Genomic DNA, 16724 nt, shown 5'->3' with positions numbered 1-16724 from the left:
CCACCCTAAGTCAGGCTGGTAATCCTAAAAGAAATTGCAGCCTGCATGCATGACATGTGAATTGAATTGAATTGAATTGAATTGAATTGAATTGATTCTGATATCTCATATATTAGCTGATCTTTGGTATAATGGTGAAAAGCACCAAACAAATATGAATAGATAGATAAATACATAGCAACCATGAATACATAGCAACCATATGATATTATGGTTATGCTTGTTGAATACCTAAAACAATATAAAGCTTCCTTGGTTACCATTAATCATTTGATATCTTTACCTACACTCCCTGTGACTAGTATTCATCACCTTCAGCTTCTTCTTAAGCGGCTCCTAATCATAGAAGTCAAAATCATCTTTGTCATCTTCCGATTTGACGGTAGCGGTTCCCGTTCCCATGGGTACACTCATCTCCGACTCATCATCCATGTCGGACTCTGCACCCCAGAATGCTGCTGACCTTTGTAGAGGGTCACTTCTGGCAGTAGATTTCATGCTGAAATAACAAAACATTTCAGAGAGACATGTTTGTTATAACTAATTCACATTTTAAATACTAAAGAGATTGAGGGAGGTGGCTGAAGGAGCAGACTTAGCCAGTCGCTCAGCTCCATGTTTGAAATCCTGGTTACACAAAGGTAGACATTCTCCTGAATTGGGCTATTCCATTTAAAATTCACACTCCCCCTGTGGAAGATTTTGGATATATCTTAAACAGGGGGAGTATAAATTTCAAATGGAATGAACACATTAGCAGTTCCATTTGAAACCCATTCTCCCACAAGGGAAGATTCAGGTTGAATCATTCTCAGAGGGTGTGCAAAATTCAAATGGAGCTGCCTAATGTGCTCATTCCATTTGAAATCCATACTCCCCCTGTGGCAAATATTTCCAAAATCTTCCACAGGGGTAGTGTGAATTTTAAATGGAATAGCCCATTACATCTTCTGCCATGTTCTGTACAAGAGGTATTAGATTTTCATGTATTTTGGGAATTTAGCAACAAACAAATATGAGCTTTTGTTTAAAGGTCCATTCAGTGATCCCATTGAAAGTGTAAAAAAAGTGTATTTTCCTGATGAGTAAATCACTGAATAGGCCTTTAATATACTATAACATTGTAAAGATATGAATTTTGTGAAACTACCAACAGGCCTAAATGTCCCCTCTGTTGGAAATCATGTAAAATGCTGTACAAGAAAATAACCCCTTATAGAGTAATGTTTTTTAAAGCCAGGGTGTGTTAGCACACCGTTTCTCAAAGTAAAAAATACATGTCTTTGTATAAAGCAAACCTTTCTTCCATGGCTGGAAAAGAAATTATAAAAGAACTGCTGTAGATAGAAACCCACCAGAGCCTTATTACATGATCTTTGATATTATGACAATTCTGAAAATTTTAGAACTTCTGGCAGCATTCCTGTGGGGATGACATCCCAAGGCTGCAAACAAAGGGGACATCTCTATTCAGTTCTAGGAACAAGTGGCTTCATTCAGCTCAAAACAATGTAGAGTGTACTAACCTGTGTTCCATAGCCGATGGGACATACCCAGTACCGGGTGGAGATGGGGAGCTCCCTAAATCACTTTGGCTTGCAGATGATATCTGATCAGATCTTTGAGTTGATCCACCACCAGTCACATTCAATTTGCTGTCATCATCATCATCATCGTCACTGCCATAACTAATACCTAGACTTCCACCTAGGGAAGACAGCACATTTCTTTTCTTCCTGTAATTTCAAAATACACCACATATTAAATATTAACCCATTCTGAATCTGTCAATGTCCATGTCATATTTATCATACAACACTTACAGCAATTATTTTGAATTACCAAAAAAAACCCCATTTAATCTCAACCTGATCAAAAACCATAGACTTATAAATCTTTTGCAAGGACTTTTTAAAGCGTTAATCCTTGTGTATATGTGCGCAATGTCAAGTGTGTGCATAGGACCTTGTACAAAATAATATTGTGCTGGTGGATTAGCAGTACCCTTAATTTATAAAAGGAAATCTGCAAAACATTATTGTTGAAATGGATATACTACTACTGTTCAAAAATGCTTGAGATACTGTTTAATATGTTTTATTTATTACTGATCAAAGTTTACTCTATGCTTAGTCCAGAATATCCCCTAATCTGACCTATTTCCTGACGTTGGTGTCTGTGGTGTGATCCTGGCAGCTTTTTCAATTTCATCCTCTGATGAATCAGACTCATCATCATCTTCTATATCCTCCTTAGCCTCCCCTTTGGGTTTGTCTACGGTGTTTCCAAGCAACCGCTGGTAGGCATCAGTTTCTGAAGATGAAATATGGAATTTATTCACTGTATTATATTATATATGAAGACAGGAAGTTCTAGGTTCTTTAAAACATTCACAAAAACGTCTGAAATTGAGTGACATGTCTAAAAATTAGAGCGAATGTACAAAATTGCAACAACTTGTACTTTCATTTCCTGCAAAATTTGGTAGTCCTTGAGATGAAAGTTTCAAAAGGGATATAGAGTCATTTAATTTTGACACCCAAAACATAAAAATAGAATATGTAAGTTGTCATTCAAAAAATCTGCTTTTTCCTGTTGTGCGTAAAGTATGGGGCTGCCATCATAAACAGGCAAGTCTTTTTGGAATTTGCTTATTTCCATCGTAAAAGCCACTGTTTTTCATGTTATATTCCTCTGCATTGATGGTGGCTCTAATTGAGTGACCGCTTATCGGTTAAATTTACAGTCTGTCCAGCTCCATTGGCCAAGTGGCCCTGGGTTCAATTCCTGGGCAGGATAACTTTTACTGATTCCTCCTTTAATACTGCTAAATAGCAAAATTTTGGATATTGTTCACCTTTCTCTTTGAATTGACCTTGTGAAACTTTTGGTGTGAAAAGCTCTAAGAGTTGATTTTAATTTGTGCTAAAATTTGTGCTAACAAAATGGATGTATACCCCTTTAAGCAATGGGTTGTATGCTTGATCACATGCATACTCTGATCTCACAGCTGATTATAATTGATTCTTTCTGAAATAGTTGTCATATTACACTTGACTCTTATTGAATTTTTTATAGTATGTACTATGTACAACTTTGGAATCTTCCAATTTTAATCTATAAATGAACAATAATAGATGATTTTCTGCTTAGTCAATTAAAGCAGTCCCATCAGGGATTCAACTCCCAAACATGTGCACCAGAAGTAACTACTAAAACTCTTGCTACAGTCTCAAATACTGTTTTTTCATAAGTATGAAAAGTTGATTAAGGTCAGTTTTCTTTTACTAAGAATTTACCAAAAAATTTGCTCACCTGTAAGAGGTACTTTATTGTCAAAGAAACTATCATCACTCCTTTCAGTGTCAATGTCTTCACTCCTATCACTCCTGTCTGTATCACCCAAGTTCAGTGGAGGAACTACAAGAAAGCAATAATAATGACAAAGATTATGACTGAAATATACAACCATACACACACCATACATATGTTTGCAGCTGAATAAAGACAGCTAATATCAAATTTCAAGGTGAAGACTTAGGTAAACTTAAGTATGTGACTGTGAGCATGTTCAGTTTCTGTTGATAAACGCTGTCACTCCTGGTTGTATCATACCTAAACATATCCAAAGACAATACAACTGACACACAAGCAAGACTGGAAACATACTCATACAAAATATACACTCAAACATAAGCATTGGCATTCAATACCCATACACAAAACATGTGTGGTAATTTGTTATGCAATGATTATGAAGTCAATACACTATTACTCTTAGGGAACAAACCAAAAGATCGATGATGTCCTATAAACGAAACTAGTTTTGTTTAGGGGGGAGGGGGTAAAAATACTCGATTACGTTTGTACAAAAACATCGGTCTGAAGAATGTGTCATTATTATTATGTCAAAATTTTCAACATTTCATTATTACGTTTCTGACAGGGAGGGAGGGGGTCGGCTGAGAAACGAAACTAGTTACGTTTATAGGACGTCATCGATCTTTTGGTTTGTTCCCTTAGACATACCTTTGAGATGTTGTTGGTTTGCTTCATTTTTAGTGTCTGGTTTCCTCTGTGGTGTAGGTGTTGGTAATGTCATAGATAAGGAATCATCAAAGAAACTATCCTCCTCACCCTGGACCATCTCAAGGATTTTATGAAGAACATCCACTGCCTGTTTTATGAAAATAGTAAAAATGACTTGAGTATATATCAAAATATCAGCATAGCAATCTTTGATGTGTTGTTCTAATGATAACCTAAGTAGTACAGCTGCTAACCTGAAGCAATGCACACTTTCTGATAAAAGCAAGAGAATTTTCACATACAAGGTCCAAGGTTGACTTTAAGATGTGGAGTCAATTTGAATTTTGAATATTTGCACTAGAACAAATGATCTCAGATTAATAAGTAACCAGATTGGAATTTTCCATGCCTGTGCCCTCTAAGCGTACTCGAATCCAGCTGACGCCGGTACTGCGTTCAGACCTGGCGACATCGCACAAAGTTTCTTTTGTGTATGCTCGCGCTATTTTTGAGTTTGCTCAAGCGGTACCTGACTTAGCGTCGATCCCCATGGGCAACATGCCAAGTTTCCACGGTATGCAAATGATAATGAGACAAATTAAATGGAATAATCAGAAATAATTTGGGTGATTACATAACTGATGCATCCTTGAAACATATTTTGTACAATGTTCTCAAAATTACAAAAAAATAACTTGGGCAATTATCGCAGCAGGGTGACAATATCCACCTGGTTCTCTGTGCATTGAGATTCTACCTACCTTATTTTGCAAATGTTCTTTTGTACAAATCCAAATGTATTTCGGTATAAAGATCTTAAACATACCTCAATGACGCGTTTACAGACTACACGTAGTACTTTCTCAAATTGACTGATCAACTCTCACACTCCTTGTCTGTTTCCTGCTGGAACTCGGCGTTGGTGGCGTTTTGGAGTGGAGTAATTGGTCATAAATGTGGGGTAGGAAGTGGTTGCCCTCGTCTCGGTTGAAAGTGTTGGCCCCCTTTTGCCGGATTAAGATGGCTTCCTTAATGTGTCTTCGAGGAGTGTGACAGTTGATCAGTCAATTTGAGAAAGTACTACGGTGTAGTACGAAACGTCATTGAGGTATGTTTAAGGGGGTACTACACCCCTGCCCAAATTTTTGCCTATTTTTGCATTTTTCTTAAAAATTATAGCGCATTGGAGACAAGTAAGATATGTATATGGAGTCAATTTGAATTTTGAATATTTGCACTAGAACAAATGATCTCAGATTAATAAGTAACCAGATTGGAATTTTCCATGCCTGTGCCCTCTAAGCGCATTTCAATCCAGCTGACGCCGGTATCATGCGTTCAGACCTGGCGACATCGCACAAAGTTTCTTTTGTGTATGCTCGCGCTATTTTTGAGTTTGCTCAAGCGGTACCTGACTTAGCGTCGATCCCCATGGGCAACATGCCAAGTTTCCACGGTATGCAAATGATAATGAGACAAATTAAATGGAATAATCAGAAATAATTTGGGTGATTACATAACTGATGCATCCTTGAAACATATTTTGAACAATGTTCTCAAAATTACAAAAAAATAACTTGGGCAATTATCGTAGCAGGGTGACAATATCCACCTGGTTCTCTGTGCATTGAGATTCTACCTACCTTATTTTGCAAATGTTCTTTTGTACAAATCCAAATGTATTTCGGTATAAAGATCTTAAACATACCTCAATGACGTTTCGTACTTCGTAAAAATTATAGCGCATTGGAGACAAGTAAGATATGTATATTATAGGGGCAAGGACTACAACTACTGCAATGTAAATTTTATTTCAGCACAGACAACAGTTGTGGGGTTACAGTCAAAAATGAGGGAAAACCAATATTTGATCAATAAATCTATAACTACTTGCTTTGAGTTGCTGAATTTTCAGTACAGTAGTTGTAGTCCTTGCCCCTATAATATACATATCTTACTTGTCACTAACGTGCTATAATTTTTGAGAAAAATGCAAAAATAGGCATAAAATTGTTCAGGGGTGTAATACTTCCTTAAGATCTTTATACCGAAATACATTTGGATTTGTACAAAAGAACATTTGCAAAATATGAATTATGAACAATCCTGATGAATTTATTTACTGATCTACCTACCTTGTCAGCCATATTAGAACCAGGATTTATCAGCAGTGGAGCAAACTTGTCAGCAACCTCATCTGGCTCAAACACTCCCTTCTTTACTAAACGTTCCAAGTGTCTTAATAATTGATCCCAAAATCCAAGGGCTGCAGAGTACATGAATGATCTGTAATTTTAGAGAAAGTGAAGAAATGATAATGCATTATGCTTTTTCATTATTATGCAGATTTACAATCACGTTAGCTGATTTACGATCACATTTGTAAAAACAACAAGCAGTACGGCACAGTGATGATAATGACCTAAGCGAGTTTCCCCCAAACAGGTTCAAGCCAGTTTCAATTGCAAGACGATACAATTTCAGTACTTCCAGGTTTGCATTCACTCTTTTTTTCCCTGGCCTGATTGATGTCCAAGTGACCCAGTGCCATAGCAAGGTTTCACATAGAGGAGGCAAAAAACTGTGAATGTACTGATGGCTCAAATTTACTACTGGCTTTAAAGTACAATCTAGTTTTTTTTTCATTACCGGTAATTGTTCACTTCACAAAGAGTTGCAGTTCTCTAATCCATCATCTACCACTTGGTTTCATTGGCATAATTCTCTTCTACTGATCAAATTACAAGCCATATTCCCTGGCCCCTAGACTGACTAAGATTCTTGTGCATGCCATGAGTGCAAAATAGCCCATACATGTGCAGTAACCGCTGCATATAGTGTCTAGTAATGCCAATTAAGAGTCAATTGTTTTTATTTTTTATCATGTTTGTTGATGCTAGGACATAAAATAGTAACACTGCAGGTCGTGGTACTGATCTCTACACACACGGTCTTAACCTGTTATTCTACTGAGCTATTCGCTGTCGTAGTGCACGTTAGTAACCATTGGTTACTGCTCCAAGCCAGGGTACATACACCTGTTCCGAATTTTGATATGCCATAGGCTTTGTGTTGTGATCATTTTGATCAGTGGTTCGTAACAAAGAAAGCGTGATCCAGTTGGCCTAGCAACGGCTATATTATAACGTGCACTACGACAGTGAATAGGTACACTTACCTAACAGATATTTCATTGATAGGTCTATTGGAATTAAGCATCTTATCTGACATCAAGCATCCACCAGGAAATGATGCAACCATAGAAGGCAGCATTTGTATTATCACCATGCTGACGGCATTGGGATCCAAACGTGTTAGACCACTGTTCTGATTGGCTGACCTAAACACAACAATGTAAAACTTTGAATGAAACATATCTACAGAATGAGCTAACATTCTCAACAAAAATTTAAAAGACAAGTTAATTAATTTACCCAAGTTCTGGTGTAAATTTCTACATTTCTGGTGCAGGTAAACATGTACATGTATATGATTAAGCAAAATGAGTAAACTGATTTTGAGATGAACCAAAGTATTAAGAAGTATTGTGTATAATTTGCTTTAATCATATGAAGATAGCAAGTCCTATTTCTATAAAGCTTCCATTACATTGCATTTTCACAACTTGTAAAATGGGCAATAATATCAAGTAATGTTTACAAACTTGATTTTCGCAACAAAAGATCTTGTTTGCCACTTTGATGGCTCACCAAGTTGTACCTGTACCTTAAGATTTTTTTCAAACAAATTGATGATTGCATCATATACTGTGATACTGTATTTCTCACTTTTTTGAGAAATAATTTGTTCATGTTGTTCCATTAACATGTACATCACCTTCACCAAGTTAAAAACGTAAAAGTTAGTGAACAAGTATGGTACGTAAGTGGCTACATATTAGATTGAAGAGAGGATAAGAAGGAGCTTGAAATTACCTGATAATTTCATTTCTGATTGCCTCAGTACAATTAGGAGAGTTGTAGATACCACTGATATTATCAGACTGGTCTATTTCCATTTCTACAGTATGAATGAGAAGCCAAAAGCCTTTCTCACTCAGTGATGGTGAACTGGTAATGTCTTCAGTTGAATTTCTGCTGCAAACACAATATACAAGATTACAAAAGAGTTTAAATGGAGAATACTAAAACAAAACAGTCCCTGGCCTTAAAAGATCTATTTCATTGTATTCTTATACATGAGGGCACAAAAAATGTACTGTATGCAGTTTTGGCCAAACTCAGAGTTTACCTGAGATGTTTGGCACTTTTTTGCCGACGTAGCATGAATTGAGCACAGAAGTGGAGTTCTGATTGGCCGACTGAATCATGATCTGAAACCATTGACACCAGAAATGTGTATTGTATGCGATGCTTATCGCGTAGTCGGGGTGCTGGCAACACGATCTCAGCACCCTAATGGCAACTCCCATATGTGCGTCAAATTTTGTAATTGGCAGTGGTTTCTTTTCAGGCTCTGTAGCGGGCAAACTTGGGTAGCCCACGTTTTTCTGTCACAGCCCTGCCACTACCAATTTCACTGACACTCTTTCCTTCATTCTCATCGTGAACCTGTTGCTTTACTACTACTGAGGCTTACCTTGATGTTGTATCTTGTCCAGCAGTCCATGTATCACCACTAGCTTGGACAGGCTGGTTATTCTGTGTGTCACTCAATGGTAAACTCATATTGCTGCTGATTTCACTGTCGCTCTCTTCGCCAGATTCATCTTCTTCATGCTCTGTCTCTGTCTTTTCTTCTTGAGTTTCTTCTCTGACATTTTCAACTTGTTCTGACTGCTTAGGTGGTGATTCTGCAGTAAAGGATAAATAATGCTGTAAAACTCAGGTTCTTAAAATAACCAACATCACTACGATGAAACATGTGCACTTGATAAGTTACTGCATAATTTAGATCTAGCTCACATAATATAAACAGGTCTCAAAGCATTTAAGTTCAGAGGTCCATTGAACATTTTAAGACAGACCTTTTAGAACTGCTTTCCAGTGGCGTGGCGTGGGTCATCCGATTGGGGGCGCACCGGTCTGATGGGGGGGCACAAGCCGTTTTTCAGCCATTTTCCTATGGGATTTTTAAAATTTCAGATCGATTGGGGGGGGGGGGCGTGCCCCCAGGAGGCTACGCCACTGCTGCTTTCTTCCATTAAACTATACATTTATTATCACACAGCCTATTTTCAGAACAGAAATCACATAGCTGCAGATTAATCCCAGATTGCATTTGTCATGCAATAATTCAGAAATGACCATTAATTATGTGCTACGTGCAACTTGTAATATTTTTGAGTTGCATGAAATCATAGTCATCTTGGTTTTATGCAGGTAAGGAAAAACATGCAATTACTGATGGGGAAAAAAGTTATAGAAAAAAGTGCCTTGACCCAAATATGTCAAGTCATAGAAAAGTAAACATCTCTTGAAAATTAAAACATGGAAAAAATAAGCTCTTCTGTAAAAATATATATGTGACCATCCACCACAACTGAGCCCGGATGTCGCCAGTGTCACTATTGAGATATGCTCCATTGAACTTAATAAGCAATAGGAAATAAAGGATTTATTGACTGTTTTAATTGATTTTTCACTACTTAAATGTCAAGTACTATAGACATGATATACATCATTTTAAAGCTAATTTCAAGCAGAATATTTTGGTTGAATATCTCAAAAATGATGATTGGCGACTTCAGGGCTCAGTTGTGCTGGATGGTCACATATACCCTTCATACTTCATAAACATATCAAATGATGCTCCTCATGCTATGGTGGCATCTTGGATGAGCAGGGAAGGGAAATACCCAGATGTCGGCTGTACATAAGTGTTAAACTGTGTTGATTTTAATCAAATATCTCACCTTGTTTTTCAGGACTTGCATGTTTGGTTACTTCGATTCTCACAACTGGATTGCTGCCTACATTTAACTGCTCTTGCATTGCCTCTCTCAAAGCAGCTGAATCTTCATCTTCCTCCTCTGCCTCTTCATTGGTCTCTTCCTCTTCCTCATCGCCTTCCTCCTGCTCTCCTTCAGATGAAAAAGGTTCTGTTCTATCTGTTCTTGATGTCACAGGCAATCTACCACTGTTTGGTGTTACAAGGTTTTTTCTTGAGTCTCTTGCTATTGGAGCAAGATAATCTTCTTCATGACCACCTTGTTCTTGTCCGACATCATCATCATTAGTATTCTGATGTGTCGCTACCTCTGCTTTCTTCTTCTGATCATCTGGCTTGATGTTTTGCTGAGAATTACTGATTGTAATTTGTGGACGGATAACATCAGAGCCGGAATATTGGCTATCTGAACTTACAGATATTGAACTTGATGTTTCACCAATGCTATCTGCTTTTGGTCTGTTGTATTGGTTTGGACGGACATTTTGCTGAACTTGGTTCACTTGTTGTGGTAGCTGCTTTTGCTGTTCTTGATGCATAACTTGGTTCGCAGAACCTGTACTTCCATGCTTTGGCATTTGGGTAAGATGTGAGTAATCTTCATTCTGTACAATAGGTGGCTTCATGGACCCTGGTTCAAGTCTTGCTTTAGGATCTTGCACGAGCTGAGTGTAGTTCCCTCTGGATTCATCAAAAACAGGTGTTGGAACCTTTGCTGCATTATTTCTGGTCAAGGTATCGTATGGTGAGGATAATGAAGGGTTATGTGAAACACTGTTACCAATACTAGGATTTAACCTTTGCTCTTCAACAGGTAACATTTGACCTTGATAAACATCTGTTTGCTGACTGTTTTGTACCGACTGACTATGTCCAAATGACATGTGACTAGTTGGTCCTTGCATGTAACCCCCATCATACTGTGCTGGTGTCCCATTTGGTACAGAGCTATTGACAATCGATGGGTAGGCTTGCCCACCAGGTAATTGCGATCCAAGTGGCATCTGCAATGACTGACCAACAGGATAGGACTGGCCATGTTGTGTCCCATGAAGAAGCTGTGGGGATTGACCAATGGCAGAAACTTGACCATTTGGTGTGGACGGATATAGTGATGCAGGATGCTGTGACTTGTACGTAATCCCACTAGAAAATGGATGCCCTTGTATAGCACCCGCCTGTAATCAAAATAAGCAAATATTCAGTCACAGATCAACTAAATAAGAAACAATACAAACAAGCAAGCAAAAGATAAATTACTGTGTGAATAAAATGTCATAAAGTCAACAATATCACACTACGATCATTGTCATCATAATACCATCAATAATACTTCTGTGACTGTGCGACTGCAACATATGATGGTCCCAATTTCATTATTTGAGAGTGTAAATAGCTAATCACTTTGAACAATGTACTAATGCAAGTCTATCAAGTTTATGTGTGTTCCTGTACCTTCATAATCCCTTTTTAATGTTTATTTGTGAACATATATTACTACAGTGAAAACAATTGAAATATAGCCTGAACTTATTAAATTTCTCCCAATTCTGCATTTGGATTTCCTGTGTGATGCCTCAAATGTAGCAGTTTTTTTCTTCTTCAGAATGTTCAATGTTGACAAGTGGTTTCACTGATTACTTAATCTGATGTTTTATTTTCCATGATACTGATATTATAAACTTACTTCAAATGATATTATGGAAACTTCTTCCACTCATTATTTTGGGTTTCTTCTTCATGTAAACACTTATATCAATACATGTCCACCAGCAAATACAGGCAGCAACATACACTTTGCACATTTACTATCCAACCAGCGGACCCACATTTTGAATGAACTATTTGGGTTTTAAATATCCCAGCATGGACTGATCCTACACCTGTATCTATGGACATTGATTATATGCATTTTTGTGCTATTTGCCATGATCTATCAATAATACTGCCCAGCAAGCAGGAGTGACCACAGGTAGCCCAGGTATATGGCATTTTCTCACAGATGTGCAGGAAAACAAACTACAGAAAAAGGTTTTGTGCATACCTGTTGTTTTTGTTGTTGAGTCATCTGCTGCTGCAGTCTTCTGGATTCTAATTGTTCCTTCCATCTTGGATACATCAATTCTACCTGCCTTTCATATTGCTCCTGCATTTATAAATAAATATGATGAAAAACATAAATTTACATAAAAAACACACTCTGGGCAGCGCTTGCAATTAACAAACAGGTCTTTGAATCTTGAAACATCTTTAAGGAGTGGAGAGTCAGTTTTCATTTAAAAGTGTTTGCCTCTCTTATAAAAAAATCAGTAGTCAGTAGAGAACAGAATTCAATTCTTCTTGTATTGTCCAACACATCTTATTTTGAAATTCTGATACAATATCCTAATAAAATTGCAAGAAAACAATATAATATTCCTGATTTATACATACCTTTAACAACCTCAGTCTTTCAGTCCTTGTTGATAATGCTGCTACATGTGCTTCCACCCGATGGTAGTCACTAAGCAGCTGTTGATTGCGAGCTTTACTTCTCTTCTCATCTTCGCAAACCTTCTGCCATAGACGTTGTAACTTGGCTGCTTTTAAACGGGATCTACAGTGCACCATATTATTTTGACAAAATACAAAGATGTGTCACCTTTGTTTTTAAAGTACATTCAACTTCCAAGTATTGTTTACATGATACCTTAAGGGCTGGGGTATGAACGTTTGGACAGTATTTATTTTGGGACATTAGAGCACATCAGACATATCGAATTGCATTCTGAATACGAAGAATGCCATTCTGATATCAAATAATTTAGATTTTTGAAATTAGCATTTAATACACATTTTATGGCAAATCATTAAAATTGATATTTTTAATATTTAACAGTACTTGAAGTAAACTTTATAAATCTGATGATTTATATTTAAAGTGTATGTAGGTGGGATGAAAAGTCGACGATCAATTGAAAATTTTGACCTCCTGTATTGAAGATATGGATTTTTTTTCCCAAAACAGCAAAAAAAAATTAGGTCTTTTTGGGAAAAAATCCATATCTTCAATATGAAAGGTCAAAATGTTCAATTGACCGTCGGCTTTTCCTCCCTGCTACATACACTTTAAGAATATATCATTAGATTTATATAATTTACTTCGAGGACTGTTATATATCAAAAAATTGAAAAATATCAAATTTTTATAATTTGTCCTAAAATGTGTATTATATTGTGATTTTCAAAAATGAAAATTATTTGATATCAGAAAGACATGCTTCAGATTCAGAATGCAATTGATAGGTCTGAGGTGCTCTCATGTCCCACAAAAATACTGTCAAACGCAATAAACGCTCATTTTAGACCCCTTAAAGCAAGGGTTTAGGCAGCCAGTCATGTAGCGAGTGTTTTACACACCCAAATTTGTAAATACACCCAAGGCCTATACTTTGTACACAAATCTTAAATTTACACACCCAGTTTTTTTAATTTACACACCCAAACCTTCAAATCCTGCCTAAGACCCTACCTCAAAGCATCAGTTACATTAGAAATTGTGTTTATTTCTATTAGTATAGGTTTAAAAAAATTGTACCATGGCTTAATTTTAAAAGAATATAATATTATAACATTGAGGTCTTTCATCTGATATCAAATTTGTCATTATCATATCATTTGTAGGAACAGTCCAGAATGGTACATTTGTACTAAATGCTAATATCATACAAAGCAGTCACAATGAGCACAGTATGTTTTCATGAGGTTTTGCACATCCACATCCGTCACTTGAATAAGTGATTGCCATTATATCAGTCAGAAGTTCCTCCCATTGCCTACGTGTCAGCTACCACTCGACTTTCTAGCCGTTGTTGTTTATAGCCATGCAACTGATTGCTGCATTAGCATTGCTTCTAGCCATGTTTCCTTAACTCACAGTGACTACAAGCAAGGCATATATTAAGCAGGCACCCAGGCTTTTTTACCCCATGGTTGCCCTGTTTTGGCTCCTGGTGTCCAATATTTTACACTACAAACTACAGTAAGCCAAACAATTAAGGTACCAGTTGTGTTCACCCCTGTATATCCTAAGTAAAGACAAACGTGTCAAAATTAAAACAAGCAGCTGATGCCTGTACTCTTTAGCTCTGATTCAATACCTTATTTGTTGAAATTGGTTGAGAATTAAAGAAACGTTATGTCCAAAACCTGATGAAGATACGAAATAAAAAGTTGCACTTTTGTGTTCTAATCAATGAAAGCACAACGCTAGTTTTTCGTGCTAATCAATGAAAGCACAGCGCTAGTTATGTTGTTCGCGAACGCTTTGTGTACAAATCAATAGGGCATACAATGTGGCAAACTGCAACTTTTAAACTAGCATCTTCCTTGGGTTTTTGGATCGTCGTGGCTAAAAGATGTAGCTATTGGCTGTTTGTTCCAATTATTACATATCTGCCTTTGTGTAGGATATACAGGGGGTGAACATAACTGGTACCTTAATTTTTTGGCTTACTGTATATAGGACCAGGAGCCATCTTTAGGACCACAAGCTCATTTTAGATCCTGGTCCAGGCATTCTTAATATAAGGCCTGACTACAAGTATGATATGGGCATTGTGTGGAAAGCAAATTTGATGGTTGACATACATGTAATACAAAAAGCATCAAAAGGATTCAATTGCTTTATTCTGTTTAAAACTTCCTAATCATGATACTTACAGTCTTTTATCAGAAGACAGGTAAGTGTTAAATTTGTGTTCTAATTCCATCCTCTGCTGCTCACTGCAAGATAAAAAATAATCCATAGATGACTACATCTTTTTAGGTGAAGTTATGCACTTTACAACAAGTTTACATTACATTACAAAGTCAAAGGTCTATTGCAGTTGCAATCCATACATGATCATACCAACATGGAAGGGGGAAAGAAAGCCACTGGGAAAGTGATGGGTTTCCGGAGAGTTAGGCCTGATAGTACTACCAGAGACTGCCTTTGAGGGGAGCAAGAGCAATTGCTCTCTACTGCTCTCCTTAAATCTGATATAGGAGAGTGGTTTTTAGCTCTCCTTAGTTGACCATTCTCTCCCTCCTTACATTCTATGTGAATAGTCCAAAAAGCTCTCCTTGAACTTGAAGGCTCCAGAAGAGCTATTTGATGCTCTGCAAATTCCAAAAGACAGTCCCTGTATAGTAGCCAAGCCCACTTATCATCTTCATCAACCACTGCAACAGTCAGCTCAACATCAACAACCCCAGTCCAAACCCCCCACATAAGAGTACCAAAAAGCGGTTTACACCTAGGTCACAGAATGAGAATGAGCCATCCACAACCCAGGAACCGTGCACACAGCCATCCACATCATCATCGCATCAGGAACCACAACCATCAACAGCAGAACCAGCAAAGAAAAAGCAATATATGGTCGTGCTTAAAATTAGAAAAATAATCACGCTTTCACACAAAAATGATTGCAATTCATCTCGTGCTTGTCAGAAACCTACAATTTTTTATATCATCGTAAAGCTGAAAGTGTAAGGAACACAATTTTGCAACTTTTAAGTTGATTATACAGGGTGCCACAAATATCATAGGGTGGAAAAGCTGTATTTTGATTCAAAAAGTATAAAATTTTGTTCCTCTCTTACTTAGTAACAAAAACACTTATTCTGCTCAAACCTTTTTAGATGTGCATTGTAGGCTTTCAAAAAAAGCAAACTTGTAATGATGAGTTATGTTGCCTAACTGCAGGCCTGGAAAAAATGTGGAAAGTGGGAAGCTCCTTCCCGGGAAATTTGGAGGTTTGGGGGGAATTAAGGTCCTTAAACAAAGAAATACATAAGAATTTGGAGGGAAACTTGTCTTTTTGAAGGGAAATTTTGATCATCTTCCAGGGAAATTTTCATTTTTTCCATCCCTGCCTAACTGAGATACAGGGTGTTCAAAAGTCGTACATAATTGTTATGATTTTTATGACATTATCAATCAAAACTTTTTTCCTTCATGCCCTACACAAAAAACAATGGCATATTTGAGTTCCTCATCAAATTACCTTCTAAAAAATGTTAACTTTAACAAAATTAGGGTAACTTCTTCAAGAAATATGACATTCGGAACATTTTGGGAGCATAAATGCATACCGTAAAATGGGGTGACTTTGGACACTGGGGTGACTTTGGACACACATGGGAAAAACTATTATTTCATGTAGGCTGTTTTACCTTCTAATATTTCTAAGAATATTTTTGTATGTTCTTATGTGGTAATGTATGGACATTACAAATGACTAAAGTTTTCCAGTATAATGTGTTATCTTATATGTTTTTCAGAACTTTTTAGTGGGGTCCATAAAATATAGGATTTTTGTGGTGGTCAAACTTTCGGTACTCCACCGGAACATAAGAGTCGAAACTCAAGCCTGTTGGTTGGATAGTAAACACAGATGAATCAAGAACCTACCTGGATAGTCATGATATCTAGCCACTCTTAAGAATTTAAAAGCAGGCTGTGTCCAATGTCACCCCAGGGTTTGGCTTCCTTTCCGGGGTGACTTTGGGCATAACAAATGAATACAAAAAAATTTGACACTTTGTTAAAAATACACCACAGTGACCATGCCCTACCACAACAGTGTCCTCTGTGCTCCTACCCACCTCACAACTACTTCCACCCTCTCCATTGCTCTACTCTTCAGGTCGGGGTGACTTTGGACATGCACTAGATTACATGGTGTCTAAAGTCACCCCAAACCCAGGGGTGACTTTGGACAAACTTTGCCTCCCAAAAATTATCGTAAAATAAACTC

General features: G+C 37.2%; 1 protein-coding gene across 1 annotated transcript in view; it reads right to left on the bottom strand.

Annotated features, from left to right (window-relative positions):
• Window positions 1–331: 331 nt before the first annotated feature.
• LOC140153429 (uncharacterized) overlaps window positions 332–16724 on the bottom strand; it is a 40725-nt gene continuing 24332 nt past the window's right edge. Inside the window, exons 2-14 of the mRNA XM_072176182.1 lie at window positions 14641–14703; window positions 12373–12535; window positions 11984–12085; window positions 9905–11117; window positions 8629–8842; window positions 7965–8126; window positions 7208–7369; window positions 6165–6315; window positions 4030–4177; window positions 3316–3420; window positions 2157–2313; window positions 1527–1736; window positions 332–499 (exon numbers count right to left, since the gene is read on the bottom strand). Of these exons, the coding sequence (XP_072032283.1) occupies window positions 337–499; window positions 1527–1736; window positions 2157–2313; window positions 3316–3420; window positions 4030–4177; window positions 6165–6315; window positions 7208–7369; window positions 7965–8126; window positions 8629–8842; window positions 9905–11117; window positions 11984–12085; window positions 12373–12535; window positions 14641–14703 (3013 nt within the window). The 3' untranslated portion in view covers window positions 332–336. The remainder of the gene's footprint in view (window positions 500–1526; window positions 1737–2156; window positions 2314–3315; window positions 3421–4029; window positions 4178–6164; window positions 6316–7207; window positions 7370–7964; window positions 8127–8628; window positions 8843–9904; window positions 11118–11983; window positions 12086–12372; window positions 12536–14640; window positions 14704–16724) is intronic.

This window comes from Amphiura filiformis, chromosome 5 (assembly GCF_039555335.1).
Source record: "Amphiura filiformis chromosome 5, Afil_fr2py, whole genome shotgun sequence".
NCBI classification, from domain to species: domain Eukaryota; kingdom Metazoa; phylum Echinodermata; class Ophiuroidea; order Amphilepidida; family Amphiuridae; genus Amphiura; species Amphiura filiformis.
Note: the sequence above shows the minus strand (reverse complement) of the source record. Positions and strands in the feature narration are given on the sequence as shown.